The sequence below is a fragment of the Argentina silus genome (genome assembly GCF_951799395.1).
Source record: "Argentina silus genome assembly, chromosome: 7".
NCBI classification, from domain to species: Eukaryota; Metazoa; Chordata; class Actinopteri; order Argentiniformes; family Argentinidae; genus Argentina; species Argentina silus.
In genome coordinates this window covers 5,455,785-5,470,610 of record NC_139661.1, presented here as the reverse complement: position 1 = coordinate 5,470,610, position 14,826 = coordinate 5,455,785, and the positions used below count along the sequence as shown (strand labels likewise).

Genomic DNA, 14,826 nt, shown 5'->3' with positions numbered 1-14,826 from the left:
CGTGTGGCTTAATTATCAATGTGGTCTACTCATTGATATACCCAATCCAGCTCAGAGAACTAACCACACATCAATGAAGTTGTGGATGGATATAACAACAAATAAAATCTGGGAACCTGCATGGTGGACATGTTTAAATGAGGAACGTGTTGACAAGGACATCATTTCATGGGCCATGGTAAAAAAAAACATGGTGACAGCTGTACTGTACTTTGAGACATCTTCGCATTGTACTGTATGTAAAGATGTGTCGAATCGGTTTGGTGCCAGCCGAATCATCCCCACAATTCACTGTGCAACCATTGCAAATCATTTTGCATGATTTCACATTAGGGTTAGTTTTTAAAGCATTTATAAGTGCATTTATAAAGCATTAATAACTGGCTCCTGATTTTAAGCTCCCTATTTGGCAAGCACCAAGTGAATATCGAAACTAATGAGTTATAGCTGTTTGTAAATGGTTTATAATTGAATAATAAACTGGTTATAAATGACTTATTAACTAATTATAAACCCTTTACAAATGTGACCTTAATGTAAAGTGTTACCAAATAGCTTCCATGCCCATCTTCTCTTCTTATCCCCTGAAGGAACTAGACAAATAAAGGCCTATTCCTCGTAGTTGAGAATCCACCCCAACACATTCAGCGTTGAGGAAAGAGAGGAGAAAAGGAGGAGAAGTCACTGGTATGATTTCAAGATGCGCTCCATCAGTCTTGGTCGTAGACGAGCTGGACATGGACCTGGTCTCTCAGGGCCTCGTTCTCCCTGTAGATGTAGAGGGGGGTGTTGTAGACGGTCAGGGTACCTTCTCCCTCCGCATCCTTCCATTCTTCCCCTTCCCTCTCACTTTCCTCCTGGGCCACCAAGTCCTTGTACGAGGCCACGCAGGGGTCATGCTCCTGCAGGGATGTTGGGTAGCGTAGGGAGGCCCTATCGATCCTCACAGAGCGCCTCACTGGGGTAAAGAAGCGAACCTCCTGGCCATCCAGACGTACGGGCTCCCTCTGCTGGCTACGGAAGCCACTGTGGACCGACAGCACAAAGCAGATGTTACAAGCACTTGTTATAGGATTGGAATCAAGACTGAAAGTCGCCGAACAGACAAACTGTTGCTGATGGTTATTGGGCTTTTTTCATATGCACCCCTCCTCAATGCATCATTGTTGACAATATAGACTCAGATATATACTTTTAGATAGGAGCTTATGTTAGTTCGTCATCAGATAAGATACAGGAAAAATTCGAATAAGCGCAGTCTCCAACAACGCCTGTCTCCAATAAAAGATGGGCCCCTAATAATATCGAAGCAAACAAGCTCCGGTCCCTGATAAACGCCGGGTGAAAATAAATGACCAGTTTAAAGAAAAGCATTTGATTATGAGCAACATAGCCGGTAGGCCTGTTTTTAGGTAGACCTAGTATTACTGTAAGATTTATCAGTACCTTTTTGAGGCCTTGACCGTTATTGTGTCGGCTAACAGTTTGATCCACTGTTTTAAGACGGTGAACTGTTATTTTTAAAAGACTTGATTGTATTAGACTGTTTATGCATTTCATATTTGAGTCTGACAGCTCTTTTACAGCAGTGTTGTATGGAAAAGATAATAAATAACCAGATTAATCTTTGATAGATATTGTATTCACTAAAAATGTTGAAGGATATTTCTCAGTACAGTATATTCAGCTCTGTCCTATCACAGGCTTGAGCAGCAGTTGGGCAGCAGTGGTGGAGATCAAACAGCTGGTCTCCAAAAATAGCAGTCAGGTTATAATAGAAGTTTTATAGGATTATAATAGAAGTTTTAGGGTAAGCGAAAATGTAGGAAAAGAGAGGCAGACAGTTTTAACTATTGAGACACAGCCACAGTGTAGTGTAGAGGAGGGCCATACATACCCGGGAGTGGCTGTGATCTTGTACTTGACCACAGACGAGTCTCCTTTATCCCCACAGATCAGGGCTTTGAAAGCCTTGGGGGTAGCCATGGGGTCCTGCAGACCCTCCTTTTCCTCCTCTCTCTCGGCATCCAATGGCATGGGAGACTGACCTGGAAATCATAACATGTAAGATTCAAGTCAAGGCAGATCGGGAGATTAGGAGAGCAAATGATGACGCATTGATTTATGCAGCTGACTAATGACTAGAAACCTGCCCACACATCCGGCAACTCTTGTATTAATGCTGTGCTGGGAATGTAGCCAGATCAGAAAAACAGATTGAGTGTTCAAGATTGCTATCTATCATTACTGGGTTTGTAAATTGTCTAGATCCATTAAAACAGAAATAAAAGAACATTACGCTAATGGAGCAGAGAATACAGATCTGAAACAGGAGAACTAGAAAAATACAAATAGCACTGAGGTTAGGACTGGGTATTCAGGCCCAACGTTATTCAACCTGAAACATATACGTCTCTGCTAACCTAGGGACATAATGCTGCTGCTACTTCCATGCATTTCCTCATTACCTTGTGTCTCCTTCTTTTTCAGGATCTCAAAGACAACAGTTCGCAGCTCGTCCACTGGCTGAGAGGGGGATTAGAGAGAGAGAGTCAAGAGAATATCATATTACTTGTTTATTAGCTTGCCAATACTGTGTTTTCACTTTGGACAGCGATTGGAATTGCAGTGCCATAACACAAGGTAGTTCATGAACCTCGTACATCACAACTGTAATCTCAAAATACGATTTCGACACAGTTGGTCCACGTCTAATGTTTTGAGCTTGCAACCTAACTAGGTGTGAATTAGGGTTGGGTGGTATGGCACGTGACCTCTTCCACCTAAGGTTAGAATAGGAGAAAAAAAGATGACTAGCACTAAGGACTTGGTCCCCCCCAAAAAAGCCTTTACTGCTATATGGCAGCATTTCAGTGACAAACGCAGTGCAGGATCAGAGGCAGCAGAATGGGCCCTCAGAATCTGCCGTGCAATTATCGCTGCCTTCTCTCTCAGCTGGCCCAGAGAGAGCTAAAAAAGAAGCAAGCGGAATTAGGACTCCCAGAGCATAGTCTCGTAGTCGGTAACTAAATCTATATTTTGTAGACAAATGATAGCCTATAAGCTAAATGACACAGGACATGAGACATAAGTTATATTATTACGAATGCAATGTGTGATGCTTCTTATTAAGTTATCATTATGCTATCCAACTGTTTAGTTTAGTTTGTCAAGCTGATGTAAAGTTTAAATAATTGTTTAGGCTAAATGTCATATGGTATAGCAGTCACCACATAAATAATTACATTTTTCAACGTAGATTAAATATGGAGCAAAGACAGCTCCCGTCAGCCCCACGTGACGTTATTTGATGGTATAAAGGTATGAAGGAATTGATTGCCCAACCCCTAGTGTGAATGTTTCTCTCCTATAAGTACTGTGTCCATTTTCTTTGTTCTTTGACTTACTCTGGTTATCTCTTAGAGAAACACTCTTGCAAGCTTGTATTAAAACTGATTATGAATCATTGTTTGTACATGTCTTCATTCACTGAATTTTGGAGTTTGACACCCAACCGAACTTATTAGGAAGAAAGGATTATTTTCACCCACAGTGGGGAGGGAGAGTGTGTGCTTACCTCCAGCACCACGCGCACGGCCTCCTCAAACAGAGGTAGAACCTCCAGGTTGCCTTGGCGCTCCATCAGTCGGGCCTGGCAAATCCAGTACTTGGAAAACTTCTGAGCCATGGGCACCTTAGACAACACATCCTGTACTTGCTTTGATAAGCAACCCTGTCTCACTCACACACACACACACACACACACACACACACACACACACACACACACACACACACACACACACACACACACACACACACACACACACACACACACACACACACACACACACACAAAGTGAGGTTGGAGCACAGGCCAGCTACAATGCAACTTCTCTGGTGAAGCGTTGGAGTTAAGTACCTTGATCACAACAGCATCTCGGATGTGATACTTGCAACCCACCAGCTCCCGCCTGCCAGAGACCCAGGATTTGAATCGGCAAACTTCTGACTACTGGTCTTAGGCTACTTTGCCATATTGCCACTCATGTTGATATCATCAAATGTTACCACATCATGGCACAATTAAGTGTAATCGTCAACAGTGAGCACCCTTGATATTCAAGGGTTAATTATCATTATTTATCATTATCATTATAACAGTAGGCCTATTTGACATTTGAAACGTCTCTCAAGTGTGTATGTTTATGAAATAAATCTTTCATTGAAAATCTTTATTCTGTCTTGTTGACGATCATTCTGAAAACATGCTGATTTGAAGCTACAACCCTCAAAATTAGAAGAAAATGTTTTACGACTTCTACTGAAATGTAGGCCTATTGTTAGAAAGACAGACAGCAAAGATTCTTGGGCTGATCCTGGACAACCAACTGTCCTGTGCGGCTAACATCACAGCGATGACCCGCTAGCAGCGCAACTCCTGGTACAGTCACCTCCCGCCTTGAGTACTGCAACTCACTTCTGGCCGGGGTCCCTGCCTCGCCATCAGACCTCTGCAGTTTATCCAGAACGCTGCAGCCGGTCTGGTGTTCAATCTCCCCAAATTCTCCCCTCCTCCGCACCCTTCACTGGCTCCCAGTAGCAGCTCGCATCAGATTCAAGACCCTGGTGCTCGCCTATAGAGCGGTAAAAGGAAAAGCCCCTCCCTATCTGCAAACGATGGTCAGTCCCCAAACCCCGGCCCGATCACTCCGTTCTTCCACCTCTGCTGGCCGCTTGACACCACTACCTCTACGAAGACTGCACAGTCACGACTTGGCGCCCCAATGTTGGAATGAGCTTCCCACCACTGTCAGGGCGGAGAGTCCCTACCTATCTTCCGCCGTAGACTAAAGATCCATCTCTTAAGGGTACTTCCTCCTCAGACCTCTGCACCCCCTAACATCCTACATTACCAGAAATGTTTCCTTTCTCCAGCACTGTGACTTGCCGATGGCACTTACACACACACACACGGCTGCCAGGAAATGGGAGAACGTTTTTACGAGAAAACATCTGCCTTTGTGGAATATTGTGCAACATGTGAGGAAATCGGGATTGATGACCATATGGTTTAATAGAGGTCAGAAACACAACCACAAATTCGAAATAATGGAAGGAATTCTGCTGGAAGAAGATTAAGGAAAGATGACTAACCTGTTAAGAACACATATTTGAAAATAATTGGGTGAAATGGATTCTGTTTGATACTTATCAGGAAGACACTGACAACTTCAATGACTCGTGAATGTATGACTTAAAGGATGGATACATGCAATGTACTGTGGCGCCCGGCCCGTGCCTAAGCCCATGCGCGAGTGTGGGACGGTGGTAAATGGAGTATATATCTCGCCTCGCTTTGTCTCTGCTGTTTCTGCTGTCCCTCTCTTGCCCCGTGTTGTCTTTGGCAGGACCATGTATGGAGTTCCTGCGCCCCAAGGGGCCACAGCTGCAACCCGTGGAGATAATCACCGTATGCCCATACATGGAGTTCCTGCCCATCAAGGCACAGGTGAAGGGCATCAGCAGGAGCAGCAGAGACGGTACAAAAGTAGCCCACGGAGCACCCAGTGGAGAGGAGTTGCTAGGGCGAACCAAGGAGCAGTTGATGAGAGAGAGAATAAGCCAAGTCACCATTGTCCAGTGTATGACCCCTGACCATAGGAGAGCCCGCTACGTTGCCAACCTTCGCCTGTCTGACTACCCCGCTGCCGCCCCGACCTGGAACGTAAGAGGACCACCCACCGTGTACCGAACCCCCCTGCTATCTTCACGACACGACGCCTTCTCACCCCCACCCTCTCTCTATCATTTCCCTCTCCCCGCTAACCGAATAAATATCTTTGATTATAATTCTGGTGTGGACCTCTCTGCTTACACTGTGTTTGGGTCCGTGACGCGCCCGCACACCCCGGCGGCCGTCACAGTACATATAAGATATGTTTTCCCTATGACAACTATTGTTTGTATTGTTGTTTTTCAATAAAGTAAACACCGGGGACGTGAAGTCAGCAAGTCTCCACCCTCCTAAAGTTTTTGCCTGAGCCCCTCGCAATGCTCCCCCCCGTTCCGCCCTGCGGACCCGACTGGCACGTATTTCACAAAATAAAAAACATGTAAGCAGAATTTGTTTTTGACTGCCAGAATTTTGCAGGTGAGCAGTGTGTATTCAATTCCCTGTTTGAAGACTACGCTACATAAGTGACGGTGGCAATGTGGCGTCATTCCTAAGCGACACTCGTCCCTCAACCAAAAGTGCAGACGTAGTCCTTACCTCCTCCAGCAGTTTCATACAGTCGGCCAGGGATCGGTCCACAGCGCAGATCAGGGAGTCTGCCTCATCCTCCATCTCCATACTGGCCCAGTAGGGCTGGGGGAGAGCCACTGTCCGCCTCACGCGGGGCCGCACCGGCATGGGAGGACGCTTGTAGGAGATGCCCCTGGCCTCACGCCACTCCTGAAGCTTCCGCCTGGAAATCAAAACAGGTGAAGAAAGTATGATAGTGGCACCCTCATGATAAAAATATATGCCAGTGAAATGAGATCATGTTATTATCTTGACAAATATTATCTTTTTACAACAACAAAGGAACAAGTTGGAGCATGATCAATTATTTAAAAGCTGAACATGGACCTACCTTTTTACTCTACTATTTATACTGCAATTGTGTCATGTCTATTGTCTTGTGTCCCCAACAATCGTCACTGTCCAACCGTCTCACTTATATTGCACTGTCACTTATTGTCTTGTCTCACTTATCTTGTAGTATGTCACTTATTGTCTTGTCTCACTTATCTTGTAGTATGTCACTTATTGTCTTGTCCTTACCTCATTGCACTACTGTGTATTTTTATTATTTGTATTTTGTATGCTGCATTGTCAAGGAACCGAGCCCAAGAATTTTACTCCCTGCACTTGTGTATGAGACGTAACAAGTAAACTTGAATTGCTTCAAGGTCGCCGACACACAAAGCAACCTTGGGAATTGGGGGGTGATACTCACATTCTGTCCTCCTGGGCAGCTGTCATCTTGTTCTTGCCCTGCTCTGTCTGGGGCATGACCCTGGTCTGAACTCTGGGGGTCTTCAGGGCTGTGGACCACCCCACCTGGTTGGCATTCCTGCCAGAGCGTGGCACAGTCTGTGCCATGTTCATTGGTGGGATTTCCCCTGTGCGGTGTGTGCCTCTGTGACACGGTGGTGATGATGACAGATCAGTCGTGGGAGCGTTAGTTTCAGTCACAATGTCCCCTGTCCCAATCTCTGCTCCACTGTTCTCCTCTGTGACAGCCAATGAACCGCTGTCCTTCTGCCCCAGCTCGGCCACAGCGGCACGCACTGCTCTGCTCAAGGCCTTGCTCTGCCATTGGCTCCCTGTCCCGGTGAAGGCTCTGGAGGCGGGCATCCATGTTCGCGTGGCCCCTCCAGCTCCTCTGAGCACAGACCTGCGCTGTGGGCTGGCCTGTCTGACAGGCTCCATGACTTGTGTCAAAACTCTAGTGTTTTTCGTCGTTTGAGCCCCCCTCCTATTCTCACCTGGCTTCGTAGCTGCAGCTGTGGGCCCAGTAGGACCATGTGTTGGTTTAGGCGGTTGGTTAAGTTGTCTCTGCCGCGGCGGTTGAAGAGGTTTCACTGTAAGTGGTTTAGTATCGGTCCTGTTCGGTGCCTGGCTCTTCATCTTAGCGTTTGCAACAGTTGTGGTCCTCCTCTGGACCGTTTTGCTCACAACAGTGGTAGAACGAGGTTTCCTCTGGGCTATGACTGTCTTCTGAGGACCAGAGACTGGGATGGTGGTGCTCAGCTGTGTTCTGTTTGGGGCAAAGGTAGTGGCGGAGGTTGCAGTTGGGGCAGGGACGGTGGTTTTCGACTGTGTGTTTCTTGGCTGCACTAGAGCAGGGATGAGACCCGTTTTTGTTTGAGCATGTGTGCCAAGGCTCATTCTGACACTGTTAAGTGCCGTCCTGGGACGTGTGTGAATTGTATTAGATGGTTTCCCAATGTTTGGCTGTGGAGCTTTGCCTGAGTTGAGGCGTGCAGCAACTTTGACAGCCATATTAGACTGTGCTCTGTGTCGGTCGCTGGCACCCAGGCTTGCTTTAATAGGTGCAGTGGTGAGTGGTCTGACTGGAGCTGCCTTCAGGCTTGCTGTTCTGCTTGGGGCAGTATTCTGTGCTGTGCCTTTGGCTGCAGTATGACGTGCGGTAGCAGAGACTGCGGAGAGGGTTCGCAGTGTGGCGTTGGTACTCTGTTTGTTGGTTGTGCTCCGTAATGTAGTTTGAGAGACTGCTTTGACAGTCAGAGGTTGAACTTTTACAGTTTCCTTGTTCATCTTGAGTGTGTTTGGAAGACCCTGGTTCTCTTTTCCCATGGTCATCTGTGACACAATAACAAAAACATTCATCAGTTTTATTGCTGGTTACATAAGCTGCAATGAGTAATCATGAACTGTAACAACTGGACACTTACATCCTTGTTCACTGCACACATGGTGGGCTTCATCACTTGAGCATCACGAAGATACGGTCTGGAAAAAATATTTGTTGCAATAAATAATAAACGTATCTAGTATTCAAATAAAGTATCGACCAATTGGTAGGAGGTAGCTAGTTGATAACGGCCTGCGTCACTTTAATGGCACAATACCTGGGGTTTGAGGGTTTCAGCTTTCCCTTCGCTGCCAAATAATCAATCAACTTCTGCTTGCGCAACTCTGTGAAAAATAAAGACGTGAGGATCATCATATAAATCATATAAAATCCGCTACTAACCCCGACTCTGCAGACATTGTTTTTTACTGATCAGATGGCCAATCACAATTAATATTAATAGGGTAGCTATAAGTACATCCCCATCTAGTTCGTTATGTTACGTTAGCCACATAGCGAACATGCTGAAGTTCAAGTTAAAGCTACTAGCTACAAACGTCATGCTCCTTCTGTGTATGCTAACGCTAGCTAGCTAAGTTTATATCACAACAACACTGTCCCGTGAGTATTTACCTTTTTTGCAGAGTTTAGATTCAGTCCCTCTTTCGTCCATGGCTGTTTGTGTAAAATCTCTTCACTTGAAAAAAGCAGTGTCCTATATTTTAGATGAGAAATACAATAAACTCAATGTTATGGACAACTGTCTCACTACTGCATATATTCATCAAATCTTTGTTTGAAATTGCCGGGGTAACGCCCCTATGTTTCCATTGGATAGTTCGAACGTTTGAAAAGGCCCACAGAGAGCTGCAGCCATGCTGATTGGAGGCGTGGATATTTGTCAACATAAACAATTGTACCTAGGATCTTTGCATACATACACTGCAAATACAGTGAAGTTCATACATCTTTAATTGGCACATAATAAGTACATACATTGTTGAAAGGTGTCGATACAAATGATTCTATGATAAACACTTCCACGGTGCCCTTTTTGTGTAGTTTTGTAAGATTCTCTATTTATGGCTTGTTTTTAGCATACCCAGAATTGCCATCACGATAATATTGCTTTCCATTGTAGATTTATTTGATAAAAAGCACACTCGTGAGACTTTTTAAATGTACGTAATTGATGTAAATGTTTTAAATGTACGTAATTAATGTAATTAATGATAATCAACCTTGAATATCAAGGGTGCTCACTGTTGATGATTACACTTAATTGCACCATCATGTGGTAACCGCTCTGTAGGCGAGCACCAAGGTCTTGAATCTGATGCGAGCTGCTACTCGGAGCCAGTGAAGGGTGCGGAGGAGGGGAGAATTTGGAGAATTTGGGGAGATTGAACACCAGACCGGCTGCAGCGTTCTGGATAAGCTGCAGAGGTCTGATGGCGAGGCAGGGACCCCGGCCAGAAGTGAGTTGCAGTACTCAAGGCGGGAGGTGACTGGACCAGGAGTTGCGCTGCTAGCGGGTCATCGCTGTGATGTTAGCCGCACAGGACAGTTGGTTGTCCAGGATCAGCCCAAGAATCTTTGCTGTCTGTCTTTCTAACAATAGGCCTACATTTCAGTAGAAGTCGTAAAACATTTTCTTCTAATTTCAAGGATTGTAGCTTCAAATCAGCATGTTTTCAGAATGATCATCAACAAGACAGAAAAAAGATTTTCAATGAAAGATTTATTTTATAAACGTACACACTTGAGAGACGTTTCAAATGTATGCATAAATATATTAATGATTAGTGCAAATATAACAGTTAATGATCAAATAAATACTTTGATAAACAATCGTAATTAGTTAGACATAAATAAAGCAATACATAATAAGAAAACATGATTGTAAATTCAAATACATGATAGATACAAGATACAACTCTGTATCTACTATCAGGAACATTTGGCTAAAGTTTTCGGACAGTATATTTAATATCAAGGGTGCTTACCATTACTTGACACTCAATTGCGCCACCATGTGGTAAACTTTGACTACGTCAATACACCCAGTGCTGTAAATTGCTGTACTTAGTACATACATACTCTCTAAAAACATCAAGAAGTTACTAAGTTATTTTCTAGGCCTGCACTTGGACAGAGAACCTGGTGTATCGTTGGTCGGTTTGCTGGCACATGGCCACTGGTTGTGCATTCTGTTGGGCCGTGCTGATGAACCAGCCGGTGAAGAGGGCCGACTCAAGAGTGCTGTTGTCCACCTCCATGTCGCGTCTGTAGAAGAGGAAGCGCACCATGTCACTGTCCTTGCTGATACACCTCAGCTCCTCCTTGTCCTCCACTCTCTGGGAAAGAAACGTCACCATTAAACTCAAGAACAACGAAGGTCATAAGGTCATTCCTCATGACGGTCATTAATGAATATCAATAGGCCTACACTTGATGATGTCATTAAAATGATGATAATGTTGATGTTATTGAATAGGCCAAAATAGGCCTATTTGTTTAGTCTAATGTATGTTGGAATGTCTGAATTTTATTAAATTGAATCTGATTGACCCCCTCAATGAGAGTTGTATTTGGTGTTGTATTTACCTCCAAGTGCAGGGTGGGCTTGTCCTCTACCATGGAGCAAGACAGGTAAAGGTTGGAGCCCTTGATGCCCAGTGCTACAGGTCTGGCTTTAATACTGGGCATGGGGTTCACGTAGGTCGACAGATTCACAAGCACTGAGGAGGGAAGAGAGATGAGAGGTCAACAACTTCAGAAGTCTGAACCCCCAGAAAACAAGAGTATCAGTAGAGAATTACTGGTACTACATGAAGTGTCTAGGGGAAGGGGATAGGATTTGGAATTAAGCAAGTCTATGGAGAAGTGTGCAGGAATTTGCCCATGAATCCTGATCTAAGCTCAGTTTAACCCTTACTGTCAGGGTTAGCATTTGTGGAGGCCAAGCAAACCCTAGGTCTGGGCCAGAGAAGACACCTAGTTGTTGACATACCTTTGCAGTGGTTGCTGCTTCCCTGCAGCATCATAGCCTGCAGTTCCATGGCCTCCTGTAGCAACACCCAGCTCCTCTTCTCGCCGTCAGTGATGTTGCACTGCACCTCACCTGTCTTTTTAAACCCGCTGATCCTGGCGCCTTCGCCATTCAAGCAAGGTGGCGCCGAGTTCAGTTCAACCACCAGTTGCTCTGAGAAGGAGAAAGACAGTCATAGGATTAGGTTGTGGTACTGTCACGTATCATTCTTAAAGAAATGTGTCTTGTCTGACAAATCTGTTTCCCTGCCGCTTATTGTAAATTATGATCAAGATTGGTATGTAACGAATTATAGACAGCCAGGCATGTTGTTTGTGGTTGGCTCTGATAGTGAAACATGTTACATTTTCAACATTAATTTGTCCAGGTTGGTCTTTCAAATCTCTTTCAAGGTGTTATTTGATGTTCTGGCTAACCAGTGGCATTTTGAACATCAAACGTTTGGTGGGACCACTGTCAAAAACGCTCAGATCTACGCCAGTGTAACCACAATCAAACAAAACACATCACCTGTCACGAACGCAGTTAGATATAGCCTACATCAAGACATATTAGCAGAATATATTTTAAGATCAAGATTAAGAAATATATTGAACTCTTTGTCATGGGCGCAATCATGAAGCTTCTTTTTCCAACATGTTAGCTTTGTGTTTAGCTATGACCACTTGCTAGGTGACTACTTTTGCCAGTCCAATTTGCACTGAGCCAGCCAGCCAACTGCGAAAAACAGCAAATTTCCGGCTTTTTAGAGCTTCCATACTCAAGGAAAATAAAGTAAAGCACAGTCATGAATGTTTTATTAACCAAAGTAAAAGAATGAATAAATAATTATTCGATTCACTAAAGTTAGGATATGAAGATACAATTATATGACAAGGGTGATGCTTAATTCGCGCAACAGCGCCATCAGCTGGTGGGGCCGGGCCCTGAATGACGAAACGCCACTGCTGGCTAACAGTATTATTGTATGAAGCCTATTTGGGCTCAAGTGAACTTAGATAGCCTACCTTCCATTGCACTCTCCAGCATGACGTTGAGCAGGTCTTCATCTCTGAATTCGGTGCACAGGCTCGACTCGTTGCCCTTTAACCTCTCCATGGCTATGATGAGGTTCACCACACGCCGCATGGTGAGGGGGTGGTGGGATACCTCCACGTCCAGCCCCTTGGGCAGCTTGGAGTTCCATGCTTTACTGTCTGAGGGGCACTGAACAGAACAAGGTTGGGAGAGATTGTTCAATATTAGGACAACATTCACTTGGGATATTTCATTGACCTCACATAGTTGTCTGTCTTTGTTTGAGCAGGAGACTTACGTTTATTAAACAGCATTTAGTCTCAAATTCCATGTTGTCTGTGTTGTTATATCTGGAACATACAAACATTCATCTTTTAAAATACAACTATTACTTTGAAATCCAATTAAAAACAATGTATTACACCTGCAACTAATACATGATCCAGTATGTAAATCAACCTGTGTAAATCAACCTGTTTCCAGTGTACATTTTCTAATAGGCTACGGCAGTAATTAGGGGGTAAAAAAACACAAAATATCACTGGAATACACATTGGCAGCCTGTAAGAAACGCTAACAGAATATAAAGTTAATTTACCTGAAGTTTGTTTTCAATCTGAAAATCAGTACTTTCTTTCCAGTAAGTGTTATTTTCAGTTCCAAGTTGTCTTCTTCGTAGGACAATTGCTTTCTGACTACATGTGAGAACCTGCTGGGTTTTATACTCTAGGCAGCTCACCAGGATTTCCCCAAACCAACCATTACAGCCACTTGAGCATTGTTTAGTGATTTTGATGATGAAATACTGGACTCACAAAAAACAGGATGTGCGTCTACAAAATATGTACACTATTCAATAATAATGACAGAATTTCTCGAGAGCTAAGGTTAATCCAATAGTCAATGACTTAATAGAGGTCATTGATGCATAAAATGAAGTCTATCAGATTATACATCTGTATGTACAGTATGTTTGTTGTTTGTCATGCTGGTTTTCTTTACTCTCTTTAAAAATAGATGAAAGAACACACATTTTTTAAAGGTGAAGTCTGGGTTTCAAACAACAAAGCGGTCACCTTGCCACTTTTTTGGTTAACAGCTGAGGGATGGGGCTAGAGAAATGTAACTTTCAAATTCATAACAGCTAAAAATTATAGTATTAACCATGATTTGATGCATTGATTCAAGATTCAAGATTCAAGATATTTATTGCAACATTGCAACATTTTTGTTTTACAATTACATTATTGACAAACAATACAGTCAAACAAGATTCAATTTGGGGTTTTGATGGGTTGAAGACAGTTCAACCAAGCTTGTGTGGCAATTCTAAGTTACATTTTTCAATGGCTAAATATCATTAATTTAAAAGTCCAAAAATTGATGTACCAATCCAAGATTGCCCCTTTAAGTCATTAAAAAGTCATCATCATGTCTTATAGATGTATTACAGGATGCTTCATAGAGTCACTGCTGCTGCTGTGTATATTGTGTTGTATTGTGTTACTATTGTATTCTGTGATACTGTTTAGTTCCTGTACTACTATTGTGTTTTCAAAGTGGAGAGCTTGCGAGTTAGACTGTCAATGTACTGTCATACACTCCCCTGTATCCAAGTAAATATGACAATAAACTTTGAATTTGAACTTGAGATGTCTATAGATAAAGCATAACTAGATTTTGAAATAACAATCAATACATTATAACTTTTCCCCCTAAAACACACATTTTAATTATATCAGTAGTCATAACAAGCAGAGAAATGCAAGTTTCATTATTATGATCAATCATTATTGTATCATGATTTCATTAGGTGAAATATTCAAAAAAATTTGTTCCATTCTATCATTTCTTAATCTTGTCAAATCTGCAGTGACTTCTCAAAGTCAGAAATTCCACTTCTAACATATCCAGGCTCTTCCTATTGTTTGGTAATAAGGAAGGGACTTTCTCTTGCTTTACAGCTGGCTGTTGTCCCCATAGAGTTATAACCACCAGAGGGCGAACTCCTTTAAATTACCTGCCATTATATGGGCAGTGCCATGTAGTCAACTGTATTCATCTTCTGTGATTTGAGTGAGCATAAATCAAATGTTGGTGATCCACCTGCTGTCCTAAAGTGTACTATCAACACAGTTCTAGTGTCTCAGGCAAAGTTTGATCCCGAAGGCCAGTAGTTATCAAGCCTCTTAGAATTACTCATAGGAATCGTTTTGAGTAAAAAAAAAAAAAAAAAAAGAAACAGCTCAGAGTAGGCAGTGGGAGTGCGTTATCTTCTTACTTACATTTTGAGCGATGAGTCGGACCAACTCTTATGAATGAATTTCTTCTTGATTTTACAACACAAAGGACATTTGAATAACCTTTCTTAGTTTGCTACAATATACTTCA

The 14,826-nt window shown here is 43.2% G+C and overlaps 2 protein-coding genes across 2 annotated transcripts; both read right to left on the bottom strand.

Moving 5' to 3' along the window:
- Window positions 1–186: 186 nt before the first annotated feature.
- ckap2l (cytoskeleton associated protein 2-like) lies at window positions 187–9,071 on the bottom strand. Its single transcript, XM_083673472.1, has 9 exons — window positions 9,000–9,071; window positions 8,644–8,710; window positions 8,467–8,524; window positions 7,005–8,374; window positions 6,275–6,470; window positions 3,578–3,733; window positions 2,469–2,526; window positions 1,898–2,048; window positions 187–1,026 (listed from the first exon to the last, which is right to left on the bottom strand). Exons 1-9 carry the CDS (start codon window positions 9,037–9,039, stop codon window positions 711–713), a joined length of 2,412 nt encoding a protein of 803 aa, XP_083529598.1. The 5' UTR covers window positions 9,040–9,071; the 3' UTR covers window positions 187–710.
- A 1,430-nt stretch (window positions 9,072–10,501) lies between these two features.
- On the bottom strand, window positions 10,502–12,749 carry LOC310806981 (interleukin-1 beta-like; the record flags this gene model as incomplete). Its single annotated transcript, XM_083673261.1, has 5 exons — window positions 10,502–10,723; window positions 10,974–11,107; window positions 11,380–11,571; window positions 12,426–12,614; window positions 12,734–12,749. The coding sequence occupies 5 exons, from the start codon at window positions 12,747–12,749 to the stop codon at window positions 10,502–10,504; spliced, it is 753 nt and encodes a 250-aa protein (XP_083529387.1).
- Between the last annotated feature and the right edge of the window lie 2,077 nt (window positions 12,750–14,826).

Bases quoted from the DNA above. Each gene is read 5' to 3' on its own strand.
- ckap2l (XM_083673472.1), bottom strand. From the start codon at position 9,039: ATGGACGAAAGAGGGACTGAATCTAAACTCTGCAAAAAAG. The intron at 6,471-7,004 runs GTGAGTATCACC...TTTGATTTCCAG, and splicing joins GCTGCCCAGGAGGACAGAAT to GCGGAAGCTTCAGGAGTGGC. The intron at 2,527-3,577 runs GTAAGCACACAC...TCCCCCTCTCAG, and splicing joins CCGTGCGCGTGGTGCTGGAG to CCAGTGGACGAGCTGCGAAC.